This window comes from Manduca sexta, chromosome 18 (genome assembly GCF_014839805.1).
Source record: "Manduca sexta isolate Smith_Timp_Sample1 chromosome 18, JHU_Msex_v1.0, whole genome shotgun sequence".
NCBI classification, from domain to species: Eukaryota; Metazoa; Arthropoda; class Insecta; order Lepidoptera; family Sphingidae; genus Manduca; species Manduca sexta.
Window position 1 is genome coordinate 3,621,493 of NC_051132.1, and position 22,472 is coordinate 3,643,964.

Genomic DNA, 22,472 nt, shown 5'->3' on the forward strand with positions numbered 1-22,472 from the left:
TATTAATCAATATTCGTTCATAATTAATACGGCAATTATACTCATGGAAAAATAATTAATGAAACGTGACCATCAAGGAAAAATAATCTATAATCGCTCTCATTGAAATTACTATAATTATATCTTATAGACGAGTAGCACAACAAAAGCGTCTGTATTTCCATAACAATAACAATGGCTCCCATGAGAAAGCATCTGCCATCAAAACAAACGCTAAAATCATTGAGAGAAAAAAGGAAGCACCCCACAGCAGTTGCAATATCGATTATATCATTAACAAATGTCAGGGGCAAGGTTCCAATTGTGCTAGTGGCTTCCACGTAAACAACTTGTAGATTCGCGGAGAATGAGTCGTATATATAGAAAAATAACTAGAGGGAAAGGGACAGACGTATTAACAGTGATGCCTGGTGTATTTATAGACGATAGTACGATCAGACGCAACAAAGTCGTCTATCAGTTTGAAAATACACAAATCGGCGACGAAGAGAATGTACACGTGTTTGGTAAAGCGAAAATAACCGTGTTGTTCATATCTTCCTCTTGATCGTTATGAAATCAGCTTAAAAATGAGGGATGATTGTCTTATTCTGGTATCTAAAAAACACGTATAATTTTTATGATGAATTCATAATAAAAAAAACAATATTTTTTTAAACTGTGTGTCGTTTGTGGAAACTTGATCTAAAAGTAAAAGGACAACAGCGTCGAATACGGCGGGAAACTCGAAATCACTTCTAGCCTGTGATCATTGACCTGGTATTTATTGCCAATTTCAAACCTAATCAACATTTTTTACTCCCTTTCAAACTTGTGTCAAGAGTTTTTCACGTCATTCACTTTCGTAGTTATGACAAAATTAATCTCTGGTGTTATTTGTGATATTAAAATGTTTTATGGACACAATAAAGCGAAATTCGCGATGTAAATTACTATTCGCAAATATGCTTCGGGGGCCATACATAAATTACATCATGATTTTTTGACCCCTCCCCCGTTCTTATCACAGGTGGTCACATTTGTGGGAGTCTCCTTGGCGTGACGTCACGTGTTTTGTTATGTTATACTCAGAAATTAATAAATGGAAACAGAAGTCCCAAAATTAGGTTTACATTTTTTAAGAAAATCAACATCGAATCAAACGGGTGGTATTAAGTTCAAATGCAGCCGACGAGAGACCCTGTGGTATAGCGAGCTGCGCGCTGCGAGTGATAATTCGCCAAAGAAAAAAAAAATCTCATATGCCAATATATGTCAGAGATACAATATTTTCAAGTGTTTCGTTTATTGTTAATATTTTGTGTTTAAATTTTTTTGATTTCATCCTTCGTCACATAATGTCACACTTCGTTGTGTGAAATTATTTATGGATGACCCCTTACGTACTTTACATTAGATTAACGAATTTCTATAAGGCATATATTATTTATTTAATTTACAATGCAAATATATATGCATTTTAAAGTGTAATTATCGAAATCGTTTCGGAATTTTATTAAAATTTAAATTCCAACGTTTGCCTGCCGAAATGTTTTCAAAAATATAAATAAAAATCAATATTTTTGTGCAATCTGTATCCACAACGTAGATAATAGCCTAAACTACCCTACAAGTATTTATTTAGGGGATGTAAATATTGCAAAAGTGCAGTGATTGAATACCACGATTGGTATTTAATTAACAATAAATAAATGTTATCAAGCCTAAAAGTATGTATGGATTTGACGCCTATTTAGTTCAAGAGGCAAACTAATCTTACAGGCATGTGATGCATCTGGTAATGATAAAATTGAAAAATATTTTAACTTGCATGACAGTGTGATAGACTAGCACTAAAACAATATAATTATAGACCCTGAAATTAATTGCTAGAAATAGAAAAAAACATTCTGGACCACTCGTTTTAGATATTTTGATGACGACTATTGAGATAGTAAATTATACACTAAATGCAAATTTTATAGAGAATCCTTCTTGGTTGTAAACGTCACAAAACCACAAGTTATAAACTGAACACTGAAACAAAACTCAGAAGCCTTCTTGGCATGGTTCAGAGATAAAGACCCAGACCTGTTTCAATTCAGAACTCCAGCATCATCGAGCCAACAAAGATAAAGGAGAAACAGCAAACGTCTTAGAACAAAAGCCTGGCAATCTAAAGTTGGTGATAGCGCTGTCGCGGCGCGAGGTCGTCGCCCGTGCCGCTGCAGCCGCCGCGCGCCGCGCTGGTTGGCGGACGGATGTCACGCCACTGCCCCTGGCCGATGCGTCTTTGTGTATAAATTTGGAATATAAAGCGGCCGCATTGAGGAGCGCCCTATCAATGAACTTCGCTAACTACGCTTGATCGCCTTTAATTCGATCAGTTGCTATGTTGCCGAGGATCGCGACGCGTATTGTGATATATGAGAATTGGATCTGATTAAATTTGCGCTTAGGCTGTATTACTTGAGAATTATAGTTTTTAAATAAATAAATAAAACCCCTCATCCCTGAATTATCCAATAACTTCATTTTATACGAGGAGTCGGATGTAATTAAATAGGCTTCCTAGAAATAACCGAGAATATTTTAATTAAGTAGCATACATTTTCATTAAAGGCTACTCAAGCGTTAAATACTAATAAATCGATTTGAGTGAAGCGTGACCATTCAGTTATGATTTTAAAACGGTACAGAATGTAAAAAAGCTGGTATGTATGTTACTTTGTTAGTTTATACACATAACGATAGTTGGAGTATAGCCAATTCTATAGGGAACAAGTACAGTGCAACATTTGATGTTAACAGTCGGTCAACGGTGTTGTCGATGTGCGAAGTTATCAAATGACTTGGAATTTGAAACGTGTGAATTGTTACCTGCATCCTTGATAGACAACTCCGCCAACAAAATAATTTAGTTATTGCTAAACATCCTTCATTAAATTTTAAACATGTTGTGGACTGTGGTGCATTAACTGTTGCCATATTTAGCATAAATGTTAATATTACTAAGGGCTGACTTTTCAATCATCACATAAAAGTTGTCCATCAACTAAATCCTAACCCGTCTGAATATAAAATTAAGACAAATAAACAATGAGACGACGGTCCGCATATTCAAAACCCAAGGGCACGCACCTCTGTCTTTACTTAAAAATGATGTATTCTTTGTAAATTATGACTTGCTTTAATGGTGAAGAAAAACATCATGAGGAAACCTACATATCTAAGAATTTCGAAGGTATACTTATGAAGTTGGCCAGCGCATTAAGCCAGCGTGATAGATTTCCGCTCAAATGAAACTCTCTCAGTAGTGGAGGAGGCCCGTGTCAAGTAATTGGGCGGCACTTATTACAGGAATAGTATTATTATAATATATGCATGTAAAAAAACATTATTCGTCTAACTGTCAATTTTATTTGTTCATGTATAAAGGTTTTCATCTGATTGCAAATTCAGACCTTACCTTTTTTATAGGGGTAAATGCCCAAAGTTTCTGAAGGCCTTTGTTCCAATGAAACGCAGAAATCTTTGAACGATTTGGGATAAGATTTGGCAAAGAGATAAACATTGCACCGAATTAATAAATAGTCCAATCATTAGGGAAAAGTAAACAATGCTGCTTTTTTTCCTGTCAGAAATTTCAAGGCTGGTGGAGCGGCGAGCAGCACAAATGCAGGATATGTTTAACATTGTCAACATTTATTTCTAACACAATAAGTGTCAAATTTCTTTGCTAATAATGTTGCAAAACAAGTGCGTTCTTTTGTGACGTTGTTGCTTTCCATTTTTTTGCGTGACGCGTGAACATAGACATACGACAACGCATTGACTGTATATGCGTGATTAGTAAAACATTTGTCGAGAAACACTGTACGAATCTCACTTCACGTGTCTGTTGTAAACAGGTGTGGATCAGACGTTTCATACACCACTATTGTTTTTCAATACACCTTGAACAATGTAAACAAACTGATTCGCAATATTTTATGTTTCGGTCAAGTTCTGTGAAATTTTACATAAACGATGAAGATGGGTAATAAATATAATTTAAAACATTTATTCTAAACAGCTTCGCAATTTCCAAACTATTACAAGCACTCAGAAGGCTCAGTCTTATATTTTTCTTTATTCAGTAAAGTAATACCTACACCGAATAGTTCTTTATACACATGCGGTGAATTTATTTCGGTAACACAGTACACGTGCGAACTTGCGTACAAGAGCGAATAAAAACAAAGCTCGAGGACGGATGTGTCCCATCAGTGAGAGGGTTAAATAAATTGCAAGCGTTCATACGCGAGTTTCTAATCTCCGTAGAAAGCGTTGAAGAGTTGTTACGCCGCTTTTCTCAAACAACTGGACCAAAGGGTCGGCGCCGTTAATGGGTTAATGCAAATATTAAATGGCAGGCGAAGAAATGTTATTAAGAACATTTTAATAGCTATTTGTTAATAAATTAAAAAAAAACTCATTACTAGATAAACCACAATTAAAATGCCTGTGTCCGATCTAACCAGTCAATTTCGAGTGTAGGATCGAACAGGTTTTTTCCTGGCTTTTCTGTATTACCTATTTGTGGTTAGAAACATTTTTTTATTTGTTGAATGGAAAAAGTGTCGTCGAACATTTTAGAATGTCTTCTTTAGACTTCGTTCAAAGCGGTTAAACCCTCTTTACTAATATCTCATATTGCTTTACGGCGTAAGATCCAAACTTTTATGTAACAACCTCATTACTGTGGACATTAACTGACCAGCATTTATCGTTTAGAGGAAAAAAAGGTCGGAACGTGCTCCATAAGCGTATCCTCGCCAAGGCGTCCACAGCACGGCATCCGATCGGAATACTGACTAGTGGTCGACCGTGGCGCGCCCTTGTGTCGACTCGGCTCGCACTTACCATATGATGTCACGGTGAGGACATTATTGACTTAAATACATCACCGTCATACCATTATTTTGAACTAAATATTATCTATAACCGTTTGACTGGCATTACCGATTATATACATTATGTTTAGACAGCGCTCAACTCAATAACAATTTTACAAACTCAATACGCAACACTAAAAACGCAATTCCAACATCTAACAGACGTAAACATTGTAAAGTTGTGTCTATATTTTTTAAAGTATTTCGAGAAAGCCGTGATTTAATTTCGGATCATGTGAGTAATAACATCGGTGTTCGCGTACTGCCCATAGATTTGTAGGGTCAGTGGAACTCGTCCGTGGGTGTGGTTCTAACTGTTCATTGCGAACTAAAAATTTGCACACGTATATTTAATTATGTTTTTTTTTGTGTTTATTTTCATGATTGTTAGTTTATAGTGTAAATGTTTTGTTTTTGTGGCGTTGTATGAACAAAACGAATTTTCTTCTTTTCTTTCATTATTGACTCGCAACATTATTTATTTGTTCTTACACATTAATGTTTGATGTTTACTCAAGTCTTAAGGGTTTTCATCTTTATTTTGCAACGTCAATTTTTTTGTTTGCTAGTTTGGCTACAGGACCCATTCTGTTAGCTAAATTTCTAACAGATTTAAACATTTCAAAGCTGGTAAACCACTGCAATTCATAAAAACCATTAGAGGCAACGAAAACATCCTTTAATGCTATACGCAGCCAAATAACAGACACTATCATTCTTGCACAATGATCGATTATCACAAATAACCAACCAATCTACTAAGAAGCAATGGCGATTATAATTTACGCGGAAACAGAATCCGCATTCGCACTAACACATTCTCCAGTTTGCGCATATTTAACGGTATACAATGTCAACGGACGACTCAAATAGCAACGCAAATACTAAACACATTCGATTCGTAATCTGTAAAAAACAATGTGCATATAAATAATAAAGGTACCCAGGTATAGGAAATAAAACGCGAAAAATCTTGATGTTTGGATATTTATTAAAGTAATCGCATAACTTCCAAATGGATTTGGAAGAAATTTCGCACACCGATAGACTATGTACTAGATTATCGGTAAAGGCAAAATAATTAATTACATAAAGGCTATATAGTTGTGTTCAGCTTATGGTTATTTATTATAAATCGACAACATGCATTTCCACAAAATAATCGGAACATACTAGAACATTAAAGTTCGTCACTGATTAACAAGTCCGATCGGAAATGACCCTGACTCGCTAGAAACAAGGAGTGGTACATATAAGAATTTTACTACAAAAACAGAAGACGCGATGTTTGGGAAACATCTTAATGTATCTTTAAGGCGATACCTCAAGGTCCATTTTCATACATTTTGTTTCACCTTTAATCTGGGTAACTAAACAAGTATTGGCAAGTAAAGAATTTAAATTCACGTCTAGTTAGTGATTAGTTCTCGCAGTTGAAGAAAAACGTAAAAATAATTAATAATCATGGATATTTCGGCCTTTAAAATTTCGTCATATTAAATTTTAAAGGCCGAAATATCCATGATTATTAATTATTTTACGTTTTTCTTTCAACTGCGAGAACTAATCACTAACTAGACGTGAATTTAAATTCTTTACTTGCCAATACTTGTTTAGTTACCCAGATTAAAGGTGAAACAAAATGTATGAAAATGGACCTTGAGGTATCGCCTTAATGTATCTTTGCTATAAATAATCATAATTATGAGAAATCAGATTAAAAAAAAAACAAACGAAAAAACAAACGAACAATGTAGCTATTAACTACAAAATTAAAAACTACGATAAAGTTATTATACCTTCATAAAAACTATTTTTATCGTACCTCACATATAAATATGACAACTTGTTTCTTTGTATAAATTAAACGGCATTTTTAATTAGTATTAGTACGAAAATAATTTTTATTACCTATTTAAAATGCTTACTAATATCAAGGGCAAAGTTATGGGTTTCCGATTCTGGCGACGTGACATAATGGGAACTTAGAAGGAAGGAAAATATAACACTGGAAAACATCACGCACCTTAAATACATTTATTGAAATTAATTTTCTGTGGGGGTACCTACTAATTAGCTTATTTTCGCCCTATACATGGCACAATTGACATTATAAAACAATATATCCATAAAGATTCTATTCAACAATGTTTTACACAAAACGTACGTTATATACGTATAAAGTTTATTAGATTATGATTCAATACTACTAGTGGTCATCCAGTTGCCGAAATTCGACGATCGAATTGAATATATTTTTAACATAATATACATATTATTATACTTTTTTTTCTGCGCTTCTCTATACGCCACTTCTAATAAATGATTTCGATTGTATTTTTTTATCTATCTCAAAACTGGACCAATTTGAACGACGTATTTTTGAAACGCTTATAAATGGCTTATTTTGATTGGTTGATTATCGGTATCGGGTTAAAGATTGAGATTGGGATCGTTTCTCTCACACACCAACATAATACACCCAGTTAATTATACTATGACTACAAAGTATCGATGGTAGGTGAAGTCTATCAAACCGCACTAAGCCAGCGTGGTGGACTAAGGGCTAATCCCTCTCAGTAGCAGAAGAGGCCCGTGCTCAACAGTGATACAGTATTTAATACAGGGCTGATATTATTATATATTATATATTCAGTAACACGAATATTTATTGTTAAAATTATTATAATACATAAATATAATAATGTAACATTCTACTTACAGTGAAACTAGTTACATTGAATAGTTATTTATATAGAATACAACTGCAGATCAAATAGAAGCAAGAAGTTTACTATTATATAATATAATTATTACATGATAAGGTTTGACGTTAATTTACACGGTATAATTTAAAGTATTTTTTTTAAATACATGGCCATTGTTTTCTTGGGTTTCATAAGAGGCGATAAATTTATGATAAGAATAATTATATGCATAAATTTTAATGCGTTCTGTATGACGTAACACACATAAATTAAGCTGTATCTAATTTAATTTATAGGCTCCCCCCTCAATACCCTAAACAGTAGGTAGAGATGGAACTGGTGCACACATTCTTTGCTAGCTTATTTCATATAATTTGATACAAGTGTGACGGAACTTTTTGCTAAATCAAGGGTAAAATCAATTCCGGACGACTCGTAATTTGTCCATTTTTTTTGCAACGGTCCTTATGTACCGATTTCAATCAAAGTTAAGTATTACTTTTTAGATAATTATAGCGCAAGACACATTATCACAAGGATGTAATGCCAAAACATATAACTTAAATTATTATTGGTCCTTAAAGGAATTGGAAGGTAACAGATCTAACGATTTACAACATTACTATTACAAATAAGTATCCAAAACACAACCTTAACACCAATAACAACAGGGCTTCTGGTATCGCAGCGATAGACACTTAATTGCGTGTTAAAGATATTACGTCACAATACACAAAACAAACCTCAGGTGATTCAACCCATCAGACGTTTTGGCTTGTCGAAATCATTTATTGCGGTAATTCTGATTCCGGTAAAATTCTCCGATATTACGCTTTTTTGTTCATAAATCGATTTATTTATCGATATGCGGTCGGTCATCCGTATCCTTTGCATACCTTATTTGAATTATTTATATTGGATCGATTAATAAAAGAACATGTTTATTATGCCTTAACCCGCAATCGTTTGTAGCACGAGTGCGGAGAAAAACGTCTCGTTTCTTGATAGAGCAAATGACTGTTATTTAAAAATGTACCTTACATGGTTTATGCTTTGGTTTAATAGTTGAATCATGAAGCGAATTAAGACATTATCTATCAGTGTCGGAGGGTCCATATAACCAGATTCCTGTCGTCTTCCCTTTATATATGTAGCATTTCTACAGAATTTGATTAACATCAAAACGATTTGTAAACCGCATTTATACATAGTACCTATATTTTATGTCGGGTTCCTTTTCGAAAAATTCCACCTTTCACTACTGTTATCTATGCCTTTACAAAGCCGCAATGTATATTTTCCAATGAAAATCATCTGTCATCCAAACTTACTCACGTATATTACAGATGCAGGTCGGTTTGGAAATCTTTAGGGGAGTCGTAGGTCCAGTAGTGGACACAGTGGCTAATGATGATGGTTATAGTACCAACTTTAGAACAATTTGCGACCTTAATGACACTTGTCTGGTACATACTTTAATATGAAGTAAAAAAAACGTCTTGTGAAAGTACGAGCCGAGATGTCGGCTGGTTGCGACGTCTCTTCCTATTATAACGCAACTGGCGCACTAAAAACACGTTGCGTACTCGACTTATTTCACGTGTAATGAACATTACGGCTGTATCAAAGAAAATGTAATTCGAAATTCAAAATACTTGTTATGATGGATAGAAATTTAAGTTTTTTTTTATAGTTAACACGGCAAAGTGACTTTACTGCACCCGGTGTTAAGGGAAATGCAGCCAAAGGAAAATGTTCACTAAGACTAATACCTTGATGGTCAGCACAAATGTGCCAGTCTAATTGCTTCTTTACGTTCTGCTTAAAATAGACAAAAGTTTAAATCAACTAAAGAATGCCTTATAACATGTTAATAAATAATGTACTTATGTTTATATATTTTACTAGCGACCCGCCCCGGCTTCGCACGGGTGCAATGCTTACTATTTAATGGATGTTATTATTATACATATAAACCTTCCTCTTGAATCACTCTATCTATTAAAAAAACCGCATCAAAATCCGTTGCGTAGTTTTAAAGATTTAAGCACACATAGGGACAGAGAAAGCGACTTTGTTTTATACTATGTAGTGATGTAGTGATAAACAAATCTATCTATTCGACAAACTCACCTCCGTATACAAATGCCAGTATCAGACGTGAGTTTTTAAAAAAAGGCTGTATATTTTAATTTGTGTATAATCAGACCCAGAATCACAACGTATCCACATTAGTACTCATGCTGTAACTCTATTTACTAGAAATTAATTGTGAACAAAGTCCTAAATACATTGGATCTATAATTCTATTTACAGTTGCTTTGTTAGAAATTTTTACAACGTAGATAACAAATGTACATAAAAATACACACATCAAGAAAACAAACATTCTGAATCTAAAGCACGATCGCGATACAAACATGGCGAAGATAACGAACAAAGAACGCATCGGCTGACAGTCGACACAATGAACCGTCCTCAAAGCCAATGCGACTGTACAAAGGTGTCCTTTGTGCGAAAGCGTGTTATGCCATTCATTATACAGTACACCTTTATTTCGATCATAGCGAATTATGAGTGGAGTTCATTATTATTATTTTTATTATAGAGGGCACGACAATGTGGCGTCGTTGCACCTGAGTTTATTCAGTACGAAAATCATTAAATATTTATAATAATTACGGATTACAATAAAGGCTTGGAACGCTCTAGAAATGGCAGTAGGGTCGCCCACTATTAGCTGGTAAAATGTGGATATGTTACACTTCTGTCTACGCCTGAAAAGACAGGTGTGTTGCTATAAATATTTTTTGGAGTAATCCCTTCTCCTTATTATTTACTTGATTTTTTTCTACAAAAGAAAAGACGGATACGGACAAAACCGTGAGAATCAGTAATTAATAATTTAGACCTTTCTGGAATCTGACTAGCATATCGTAAAACATGAGTAAGGCTATACCTTGACCTCGCCTACAACGTATAGGTCATTAGTTAAAATAACGAGGCACACAATATTTTTTACTACCGCTTAATGACTCTGTGATAAAGACTGATATCCACATTAAAACGTATTAATATTTATATACAAATTATTTTCTGTTTTGAGATATAAGTACTAAAGTAGAAAACCTAAGGGCATGTGCAAACTGATTTTTTATTACACGCCAATGACGCGCGTTACCTGTGCGTTTCTTAGTGCATGCATTTGTCTAAAAAGCACATCAAAACTGAGTTCACTGTACTTCACTGAGTTCCTGACTCTAAAACGCGCACATTGGAATATAAAAACACATATTTTTTTTATCTATCGCGTTTCCCGTGCGTTTGAATTGCGTCGTCGGCGCATATACGCCACGCAGTCTGCATAAGCTCTAAGCATTAAAACTAAACTGTTCGTAGAACTAATCGCGTTTACATCTACAGATACACAGCATGCTTCCCACATACCGAAACGCGCCGGGTAGCTAGTGACCGCTAGTTAAAACTATGTCAATATTATTAAACATTCCACTGACGTGTAATATCGCGTTAAATACATTAAACCGTTACCTTTAATTACAACAACAAGACAACTTTATCCGCTATTTTGCTTAATGTTTTAGGGATTACGCAGACTGACGATTTTAAATTGTAGATACATTAATAAAATTGACTACGTAACGAACGCCATAAATTATAATCATGGTATGATTTATTGTTATTACCTGCTTTTTTATCTTAAAAAATAACCAATTACAACAATAATTCAAAATTAAACGCATAATGCGGAATTATATAAAATGTATTGTTTAAATATTAACAGTATAATTTGGTTATCAGTTCGTACATATTCAAATAATAAAAACCGAATGTCTCTCAATAATTATATTTAGAATACTTTATATAAATGAAGTATTTGTATATAGTATTGTAAATAAATAAATATTGATTTAAAATATTAATTTAAAATCAGAAGATCAACAAAATCAAAGAAATAGTCGCGAATGTGCGCATGCGTCTTCACCTAAGGTTAGTTGCATAATAAAATATAGGAAGTTAGTTTCGCGGCAATAAAAACATTGATAATTCGTTTCCTATATATTTGGGTTTTAAGATTCAGCCCAAATACAAAACATTCGTCCACACCTCTAGGTCAATAAGTCAACGTGACCTTCGAGATAACTTTGAACACGGTTTAATGGGTTCCGGTCAAACATTTGAGACAAATTCCTTTTAAATGTTATCAAGGCACATAGAGTTCGCCTTTAGAGTTTTAAACTATGTATATTGTGTAATGAAGTAATCACAAAATACATGTACGAATATAAAGATTTATACATTTTAATAATCGTAATTTGACTTCGCAATAGACATGGGCTCGATGACGATGTCGTCGTATTGGGTTCTTTCTGCCACACTTGTCTACATTTGAATATGATTACCACGAACGACAAATTGCATTTATTACCAAAACTAAATAGCCCATTTTCCATTATAACCTGTAAAATGCTTCAAATAAGAAATTTCTCATGTATACATCAGACTTCCTCAACATTTAACATATCAAAATACGACGTAAACATTTTGTTGTTGGTGCATAAAAACCTATTCTTAATGTTGCAATTATTTATCCATTGAGAATGAATGTTAAATATTCTCTAAGCAAATTTTTTGATGCCATTTAGACAAACCATCATTTACAGTTTAAGGTCACGGACACGCCGGACAAACGATTAACGACTGATCGCCTTGAGTCAACGCAAAATGCATTCGAATAAATCGTTCGCACTACACGCGTACGTGCCGGTTAGGGCGTTTCATCCGCCCCTATACACAACAGACAGTAATAAAAGGATAAATGGATTTGGTTGTATCTTACGCGAGAAGTTCGCGCTGGAATCTAAAACAACAATAAATTTCAAAATGGTGCCTGAAGTATCGAATTGAGAGGGTTCAAAAGCGTTTCCTCTATTATCTAGCTTTTAACGACACAAACTATATACCTACGATTCGCGTCTAAATTATTATAACCCATCACTCCAGAAGCACGGAATAACTGCTGACATTTTTTCCTATATAAACTGGTTAACGCTCTGTCCTGACTTGTTGCATCGTCTTCGATTAAATGTATTTCGTCCAAGCAGCCGTTTAGAAAATCGTATCAAATAAATATGACATCATTTTTGGTTCACTTGCATCTGCTAAAATTAGCATACTTAAAAATATTATTCAAAATAAACTTCACACTTTTTATGTACCAGTTACTTGACACATGACACTCCTTATTATATGGTCAATTATAATCTGTTTTACCTCTGCTACTAATTCATGTATGTTCTGTTCACATCTAGAAGTCTGCATATATTTGTTATAAAAATATATTAGTAAGACTATATGTTAGGAATTTTCAATTGTTTAACCAGTTTTATGAACCTAAGAAATAAAAAAGAAACCTATTCTTACTACTACTATCTCGGTATCAGAAAATAAAAAAATACATACAGATTTTTAATATCAAAGCTAGTTAATTTCCAAGAATACGTGCGGCTATGTTTTTATCACTCTAACGGCATGCTATTCCAGATTTGCCGGTGTCTAAACGGATATAATTAAAATACAGAGGTAATTTTGAGCGTGCGTCAAAATTCTTTAAAAGAATATAAAAAATCACTTAATAAGAATATAAATTAAAGAAATAAATGAAATCAGAATATGTTGCTTTTATTTTGTAACACTTCGTTCGCATCTTTCTTCGCAGAGTTTTCCTAAAATAAAAGTGTAATTCCATATTTTTCCTGTATCGAAGGCAGCCTAATATCTGGATTAATCCAAGCATTAGTCTGTTTGTTAATTCATAACAAACATCAACACACACTTTGACATTTATTAAATTAATAAAATATTATTTTAAATTCATGAATATTAATAATTTTCATACCTACCAAACATTTCGTAAAATCAAAACTGCAGAATATTTTTTATTTTCTGACAAAATGTACCGCAATAGGGTACCGGACTCATTTTTGTTCTTTACTTTTATCAAATATTTACATAATATAAATTATAACACAGAAGGAATTTTTAAAATCCGGTAAAAACTCAACAAGTTATAAGCCTTTGAATTTCGGTGGAAGGGGTAATTAACTAGAAACAGAAAAGAGACGAAATATCCACATGTGACGTCATCGGGAATTACGACGCGTGCGAAAGAAAGAGATGTAGCGATATCCCCACATCGCGCCCACTTCTGCACATTACAATATTTTAAATATGAATTACTCGCTCATTTTTAACTAATTTTTATGCGGTTTTCACAGGAGTACTTCTTTTTCATATTATTAACCATTATATATAGAATAATGTACAAAATCAAGCATAGGCCGGTCCCCTATTGGTAAAGACGGTGTGCGGTTGGTTGTTCTGCAATTTTTACCAGAGAACCGTGCAAACGTTTGGAATTATACATTGAATATACTATTTTCAGCTTCAAACAGGTTAAAAATAGACATCTGTTTTTTATAAAGTGTTATAGACGCTCGTTTTTATATCTACCGATAGATGAACGAGCGCAGGAATTTTACAAGACGACAAACATTACGATTTTTTTGGAGCAAAGTTCATCAAGTGTAGACGCGTTTGGGCGACGATTAGTCGTTCCGATTTTTAGATGACAACTGAAATGAATTGAGGATTACATAATAATTAACAATATTATGATCATAGTACTATGGCACAACATCGCTATCCCAAAGCCGATTAATTTAACCGCCCTTGATCATCTATTGTGACAATGACAATAATTTTTAATGAATATCATCCAATATGTATGTATTTTCAATAGTAATGATGAAGGAAAAATACTTTTATTAGTAGTTGAGCAACGAATAATTTAGCTTTTGTGGCTCAAGGTGTAAGTATAAGGAAAACTACGCAGAGGTCACGTTTATACGCATTTTTTAAGATAATGAAATATCCAATTAGAATTCGGACTGCGCAGTGCAGCAACGCATACTAAACAAAATATAATGACGCGTTGTCTTTCATAATCCATGTCGACATTACTTTTTTATGGCACATATATTATAATGAGTGATTCAAATACGCAAAAGTCAATAAAATTTTATTTACACGTTCGAGTCCAGCACTGGGATTGATTAAATAAAAGCTTTTATCACAAGTGTGTATAAATATGAAAAAAATAATATATTTATGGTAGGTCCAAATTCCGAAATTAAATCGCAGGTGTCATTTGTAAGTATACATACCCACGATCTTAAAGTCGGAAATGAGGGTAAAGACAAGTTATTAGCAGATATGAAACGTATTTTGTAACAGAACAATATTAAAAGCACGTTAAACTTTACTGTGTCGGTACCAACACAAAAAAAAACTTTTACTTTTATCGTAATAAGTATTTTTTTCGTACTTAAATAATATTCGATGTAAAAATGAATATTCTTTTTTTAAATCATCTTATCGTGCATCTTTGTTAAGGACGCGTGCACTTGAACGTACGCATTTAATGCACGTGCGTTTAAAATGTATTCTGAATGTGTATGTTCGCGGACGCATTAGCACGAATTCGTGTTAAAGTGCGTGCGCACACAAGGACGAAAACTATGTTTATATGCATGGTAAAAAAATGGCCACGATACATTTGTTTATATTATTATGATCTTTACTAGCGTTTCATACAGTTGTACTGAGGAATCCTGGGCTTTTTTGGAAAATCAAATAAGATTATTAATTGCTAAGTATTTAACATCAATGTTAACTATTCTTAATATGAAGTTAGCTACGATGAGCAACACACAGTGCACCTGCAGACTAGAGGTAACAGAGTCTCTTAGCCAAGTGAAGTGACTAACTTCAGGCCTAAGTTAGACGTGAACTATGACCAGTAGTGGCGAAGGGTGAAATATTCTTAACCGGACACAACGCATAGGTACTTATATGCACAAATTTTAAGGACAATTAGATTATACATAAAGTATGAAAGGGAAGCAAGCAGGTATCGGGTTATATGGACCTTTCGCCACTGCTGTCCAGGTCTAATGACTTGATATATTTAGTAACTCACCCTAGACAGTGGAGCGCATCGTCCGCAAGCCAGTCCTGCCGGCGGTTTCGTCTGCGGCTGCGGCGCTGGTGTAATCGGGCCTTCCTTCACTCTATACAGCGAAGCCGTTCGGCTCTGTTGGAAGAAAAAAAATACATCGCATAATTATTTTTTTTAACTTTGAATGACGAGACCAGCTTGCCGTTCGCCTGATGTTAAGCGATACGACCGCCCATAAACAGTAGAAACACCATCCAACACCTTGAATTACAAATTATTGTTTGGTATTCCATTGCACTCGCAATCCTGAGACATGAGATGTAAGTCTAATTGTGTCCAGTACTTACACTGGCTACAATGTCCTTTAAACCGGAACACAATAGTGACTACACACTGCTGCTTGGCGGCCGAAATAGACATTGCGGTGATACCTACCCAGACGGACCCTCTCATATGAGAGACCTACCACCAGTAAATTGACTCATCTAAAAAGAAAGGTCAGAAATCCACGGACAATATTAAAACTGACGTAAATAATACATTGCCCGATGAGTAATTTTAAATCTTTAAAATAATTTAAACTCTGAGAACCCACAATCTTGAACTGGTTTACGAAATAATCGATCGCCGACAATTATAATGTACATGGATCATCAGATATAAACAAACCTTGTAATATTTACGTAATTATAACTTCACAAATTGTATTTTAAGTGGCCATAATATGTCTTATGGCAACTGAGATGTATTAAAAAAGTTCAGTTCACGCAAAAAAATATACCGCCATTTTGAAACCTGTTGCGAAAAATGGCGTGATGTGACGCGGTCAGACGAAAAACACGAGTGTTGCAATTACTGTTATGACTTACGACATGATTGTAAAAAAAAATAATATTCTATAAATTTCGACAAAACAACAACCGGAGGTCAAAGGCGCAAGGACCGTCGTTACTGCCAATTTTGTCATTCGATAAAATGTTTTGCAGCTTTTGGTGACTATTAAAACGGAATAAATTTGAATATGATTTATTAGGAGGTTGATGTATTGCTTATTCAAGGTCACTGAATTACAGGAGGTTTACCATTCATTTGCATATATCATTTCAAATTGCCTTAACAAGTATTAAAAGCAAATTCAAGACGAACAGTATCTTATACTTAAAAATAAACACAATAATATATTACAATACAGACTAAAGGACCTTTTGGAATAAGCATGTAGTCGACTGATGATCTTATTATGCTCCAACCATACATATATCTTTATTGCAATGTTCATTGACCCTACACTTGATGTTCTGAAGGTCATAATGCGAAAATATCCTTAAAAATCAGGGTTCAATTTGCCTTTTTTTACCTTAACGATTAATCAACAAGTTATTTTGTCTGTACTTTTTTATTTACACCACCTTTCTGAAAGTGTAAATACTGTATATATAATGCTACTTATGCTTATGCATAGAAATTGTAGCACAGGTACTACCACCAGTGTTAAATTTTATCATAAATATAAAGAATAGTTTTCACAATCGAAAAACTGTACGTGTAAACACACTAGAATATTTTCTCTCACCGTACACATTAGAGAGTGACCAACATTTATATATTTGGTCTTTGTCTTCAAATACTTCATTATATCATTATTAGCTATTTCAGCTGCAAGCGACCAATGCTCTTGATAACTTAACAATGTACTTTCAACGTTATAAATAAGGTTCATGACATCATTTGACGTTGTTCTTGTACTCACCGCGTTCTCAGCTTCTAGCTTGGTGTAAATGTCGTTCTGGTGGTGGCGGCGTCGCGCGCGCACCGCCTGCCGCAGCGAGCCCGTGTCGCGGCCGCACCACCCGCCAACTCGCTCGCCCACCACCTCTAGCATGTCGGCCACGCGGCTGGAACAAAACATTACTTTTACCTTTAAATATTCAACATATTATATTTGATAAACATATTAAATGTTACAGAGAAATAAGTTCAGTAACATGTTTTGGGTAAGGGCGGACAATCTCAAAGGAGATTATCCAAATACGCAGGTTAGTAAAATGCACAAGTGCGTGCGCAAAGCCTATGTCCCCTCTTTGTTCTTGCACTCAATGCGACCTGAATTATGAGATTAGGCACGGAGCCCAGGCTTTACGTGCTTTAGATACTACATCAGATATATTAAAAGCCCGCAGGATGCATGTCGCTTCCAACAGGTTGATTTAGAATTCTTTAGAGGACGCCTAGTTCAGCAATGGTCAACATAACTTGTGGTTGTTGATGGTGAGGATGATATTCAATAGCAAGGAATACTCGCTTGCGGTAGATTTTAGTTCCAAATGAACTTTGACTCATGAGTAATGAACGGGTTTGTGTGTAATCGAGATCTACTATCATACAAAGCATTTTAAAACGAATGTTTTCAGTAGACGTTTATGACTCATTGGTGATGTTTCCGACAAAATATCACATGTATTCAGGATTGGTGAGAAATTTAACTTTTCCAGGATTTATAAAAATGGCAACAGAATCACGGAATGCTGTATTCGAGTTTGCATTTACTGAGCCATTGGCAATTCATCACGTCAAACAAAAAGTCACCATCACAAATTTTGGGTGACGGAAAACAATTTCTAATGCATTTTGTCACCTTGTTACGCTGCCGTTCAAGAAAAAAATAAAGAATTAGGCGCCAAGTGAAATGTGTTCTTTAACAATTTTATCAGTCTTACTTTACGTATAAAATATAACAGACAAACACTAATTATGGTTGTAATTCATAAATAAGTCCCCAATAGCACCTACATTCATTGCTATAATTATAATTAACGTCTTGTTCTGCAGTCTGTACCACTCGAGGAGCCTCCAGCGGTCAATCCATTCTTGCCTTTGTAACATTGTAGCCTGCATGATTGGGGCACTTATCTCGCCGCTGTGCCGGGGATACTGTACGAATCTTGGGTAATGTGCGGCAATCGGCAACAGGAAACCGTACATTGGGGCCTCTTCTGCAAGTGTATGGTCAACAAGAAAATACTGTTTCACAACATCAAGCTAAAAACAATAGCTCCTTCTAGATCTTCGAATTATAAAATACTACGCTACACTAGAATATGTCAAGTCGCACAGCGGCCGACAAATAAACAAGCTACAACCTCGTGTCATTCAAAACAGAACCATAAGCAAAACGGAGTTACCTAGTAACTCCTACCTAGTAGTCCAAAGTATTGCAAAATTCAAGAAGTCCTTTGAGCAAGATTTAAACCTAAAAACATCTTAAAATAGCCCCATTCCCTTTTTTCCAAATAAAATTACATACGTCCAACATTCTAACGGTAAAAGAAAACATCGCAAGGAAACATGTATGCCATTGGAATAATAATTTCCAGCACTATGCGTAATTATATCCGACAAAGAAACCATTTCCGTAATTCATCGCGTGGACGCTATGCGTATGAGCCCTATAGATAATATTATATGCTTTTATATGTTATACTACAAGTTGTATATGTATATACCATAGAGAATAACATATTATTATTTATTTATTAATAATAGTCTATAATAAAACATTATTGCATTTAAATAAAACTATTTTATTGCGGATTTTTATTTTCTTTCGACGTTTTGAAGACTTTGTAGCTTTCATGGTCACGGGGCGGATTAAAATAAAAAAAAACCGCGATAGATTCCGTAAAATAGTTTTATATTAATGTCTAAAATTCGCGTAAACATAAAAAAATATTGCATTTATAAACATAGAGATAATTTCTAAGCTCTAAAGTTCATAGTCCGATTGCTAAAGCTCTGTATTCTATTATCTAATTAATAATAATACTTGATAATACTTTAAGTTTTGTAAATAGTATTATTGCGTCACGTGATATGGCCGATAAAAAATATTGTTATTTTTTTAACAATAATATAATTCAATGCCCAATAATTAATTGTCATTGCGCATATTTTGGCCTTATATAAATATTTATTGAGGACGGTACAAAGTTATAAAAGCAAATTAATGTCAAGCTCGAAATTATATAAAAATCATTAAAAAATAATAAAATAAAATCTTCTTTAAATAAATCGTGTCTATTTTTGTAAACTCCGAAGAATGAGTTTGGTTTCTTGTTGTTATCGAATATAAACAATTTAAATACCATGATTAGCAACATTGTCGTATTCTAGATTTTTAGATTTCGTACAGCTGTTTCTGCGTTTATTCCTAACAAACAGCCGAACTGTATTTCGTCACTTATGCGGTATTCCACTATCTCCAACGCTATCACACATCATACACAAAATTTAAAAATGATCTTACAAGATTTAAAACTTCGTTTACTTGGAATCAATTTCTAGGTCATTAAAGCCCTAACTCTTGTTACTATGCACACAATACAAATATTTACCCCACGGCGCACCGGTATCTAGGCCGGCCCACCAATTTATCATTCAAACGTGTTAAGTGTATACATTTCAGGTTTTGACGTTCTCAGTACATGAATCACTGCATCTTTGCCATAACAGCGTCTGTATAGCAGTAAATTTTTCCACGTGTCTACATCATCTCGAATGTTTGAAAATGTATTGGTTATGTGCTATAAATTGTGTTTGTATACAAAGAATGGTGGAATTATTTAGTATTGCTCTAAGACAGCAAATTTCACAATTTAATATAATTACGATAACAATACAATTATCATAATTAGTGAATTAGTTAGTCGATAACGATTTTAATCTTGCATTGGACCATGTCTTGCTTGAATCAGCTTTTATTTTTATTAAAAAAAAAACATGTACGAGGAACTGTATAAAAATTACTTCTAGAGATGGAAATAGACATGAGAAAATGGTTTACCATTTTCCTAATTTTTTTTTTTAAATAAGCACTTTTAATCAGGCCATTTATTTTAGAACTGCGGATCCATGCTGTTGGTAAAACCTCCCATGGAACAAAATACATCAATTACTTATTTTTAGAGTGACCAAATAAAACTGAACAAAGACTCCACGCATTTTATTCCGATATACTTGCTAATGACGTGAATGGTGGCTTCTGCGGAATGTTTCATTACACAGGATAAATTAAAATAAATTTACTAGCTATTGCTCGCGGCTTTACGCGCGTTAACGTTTTTCCAGGATAAAAATTCAGCTTAATATTTTACCACGACATACCATACCATTTTACAAAGTAACCTTTATCCTTCCTAGGGTCTCAAACTATCATGATAACAAATTTTAACGAAATCCGTTTGATAGTTTTGATTTTAACGCGTTCAAACGAATAACTAAACGCGGGAAGGGGCTTTCTTATATAAATATGCAAGGATTTGATTATAAGGATACAATATTTTATAAAATTACGTACATATATGATGCAGACAATGAAACGAGGTTTCAAATAACAACATTAAAATACCAATTTATGGAAATATTTGGATATTTGTTGGAATTAATTAAAAAACACCTGAACAGATTTGGATGAAATTTGGCTCAAGGGTAGATCATGTTTACATATCACATACGCTTAACACATATGCTTTTATTACAGGTATCTACTACCATCGAAAAGAACAAAAAAAAATTATTCTAGCACTATGAATCGTTATAGTGTTTAAGGGATGTTTTGGCGGGAATGGATTTTCAAGCGGGCAACACCGCGAGTAACGCCTAGTCTTTAACAAACCTTGAACATATCTGAAGGACATAAAATAGAAACAAAATGATTACAAGGATATTGAATAATAGTATATCAATTTATATCAAAATAAATAAATCATATTCAATTAACATTGCTATTTGTATTTAAGATTGATATGCACAGCAAAAATACATTGTTTATTTATAAACTCAACATTTGTTTATAATATTACATAATGTTCAAGAAATGAATCTCGTATCTTTATTATAAGTGGTATACTCCATACATTGCCGATTATTGTCACTGCACAAACACGTGAACTGATCTATATTGTGTTTGTTTTGAAAGTTTAACACGTAATTTATGGGCTAAGTTATAACAGAATACCTACAATTAACATTTTTAATTCGATATACTAGTTTTGTGTATTTTATGAATATTAATTGTCTAACCAATATTGTAAACTTATAAATACTTAATTTAAAAAAAAAATACACGAAAATGAACTACTGCTGTATCTTGCAAAAACAATGGCCAAAGCTGCAACATCGAAGAAGGCACGCAAAACTTATTTCCGACACCTGTAATAGGCGCCAATACTATCGCCATTTCCTAAATGAAAATTACAAGAAAACAAATTTAGTATAACAAAACACTTAATAATATCAGCCCTGTACTATATACTGTCCCACTGCTGGGCACGGGCCTCCTCTACTACTGAGAGGGATTGGGTCTTAGTCCACCACGCTGGCCTAGTGCGGATTGGTAGACTTCACACATCTTCGAAATTCCTGTAGAGAACTTCTCAGTTCTGCAAGTATGCTCACGATGTTTTCCTTCACCGTTAAAGCAAGCGATAATTCATAAAGAAAAAACAAAACACTTAAATAGACCTAACTTAGGTCAAACCCAGGACCTCGACAAATCAGTCTAAAAAACAATCAACCACCCAAAGCAAACAATACCACCCAGTTAAAATCAGAAACATCCCATTCAACTTACATAAATATCATCTCATTATCGAAGAATAAGTAATTACAAGTAATTGTCAATATCGAGCGGAAAAATATCTTCGAGTTCAATGTCTGTATAATTGATAAACATTATCACACGTTGTACATGTGAGCAAATAATATTTTGAAAATACATGCCACGGTCAAAGTATTCGCGATAGTGGCCGGACA

General features: G+C 34.0%; 1 protein-coding gene across 4 annotated transcripts in view; it reads right to left on the reverse strand.

Annotated features, from left to right (window-relative positions):
* The window catches only part of LOC115444265 (glycerol-3-phosphate acyltransferase 1, mitochondrial), a 75,477-nt gene that overhangs the window by 18,056 nt on the left and 34,949 nt on the right, over window positions 1-22,472 (reverse strand). For all 4 annotated transcript variants that reach the window (XM_037440171.1, XM_037440167.1, XM_037440170.1 and 1 more), the window contains 2 exons: window positions 17,413-17,557; window positions 15,684-15,797 (listed from right to left, as the gene is read on the reverse strand). In XM_037440171.1, coding sequence (XP_037296068.1) covers window positions 15,684-15,797; window positions 17,413-17,544 — 246 coding nt within the window. In that variant the 5' untranslated portion in view covers window positions 17,545-17,557. The remainder of the gene's footprint in view (window positions 1-15,683; window positions 15,798-17,412; window positions 17,558-22,472) is intronic.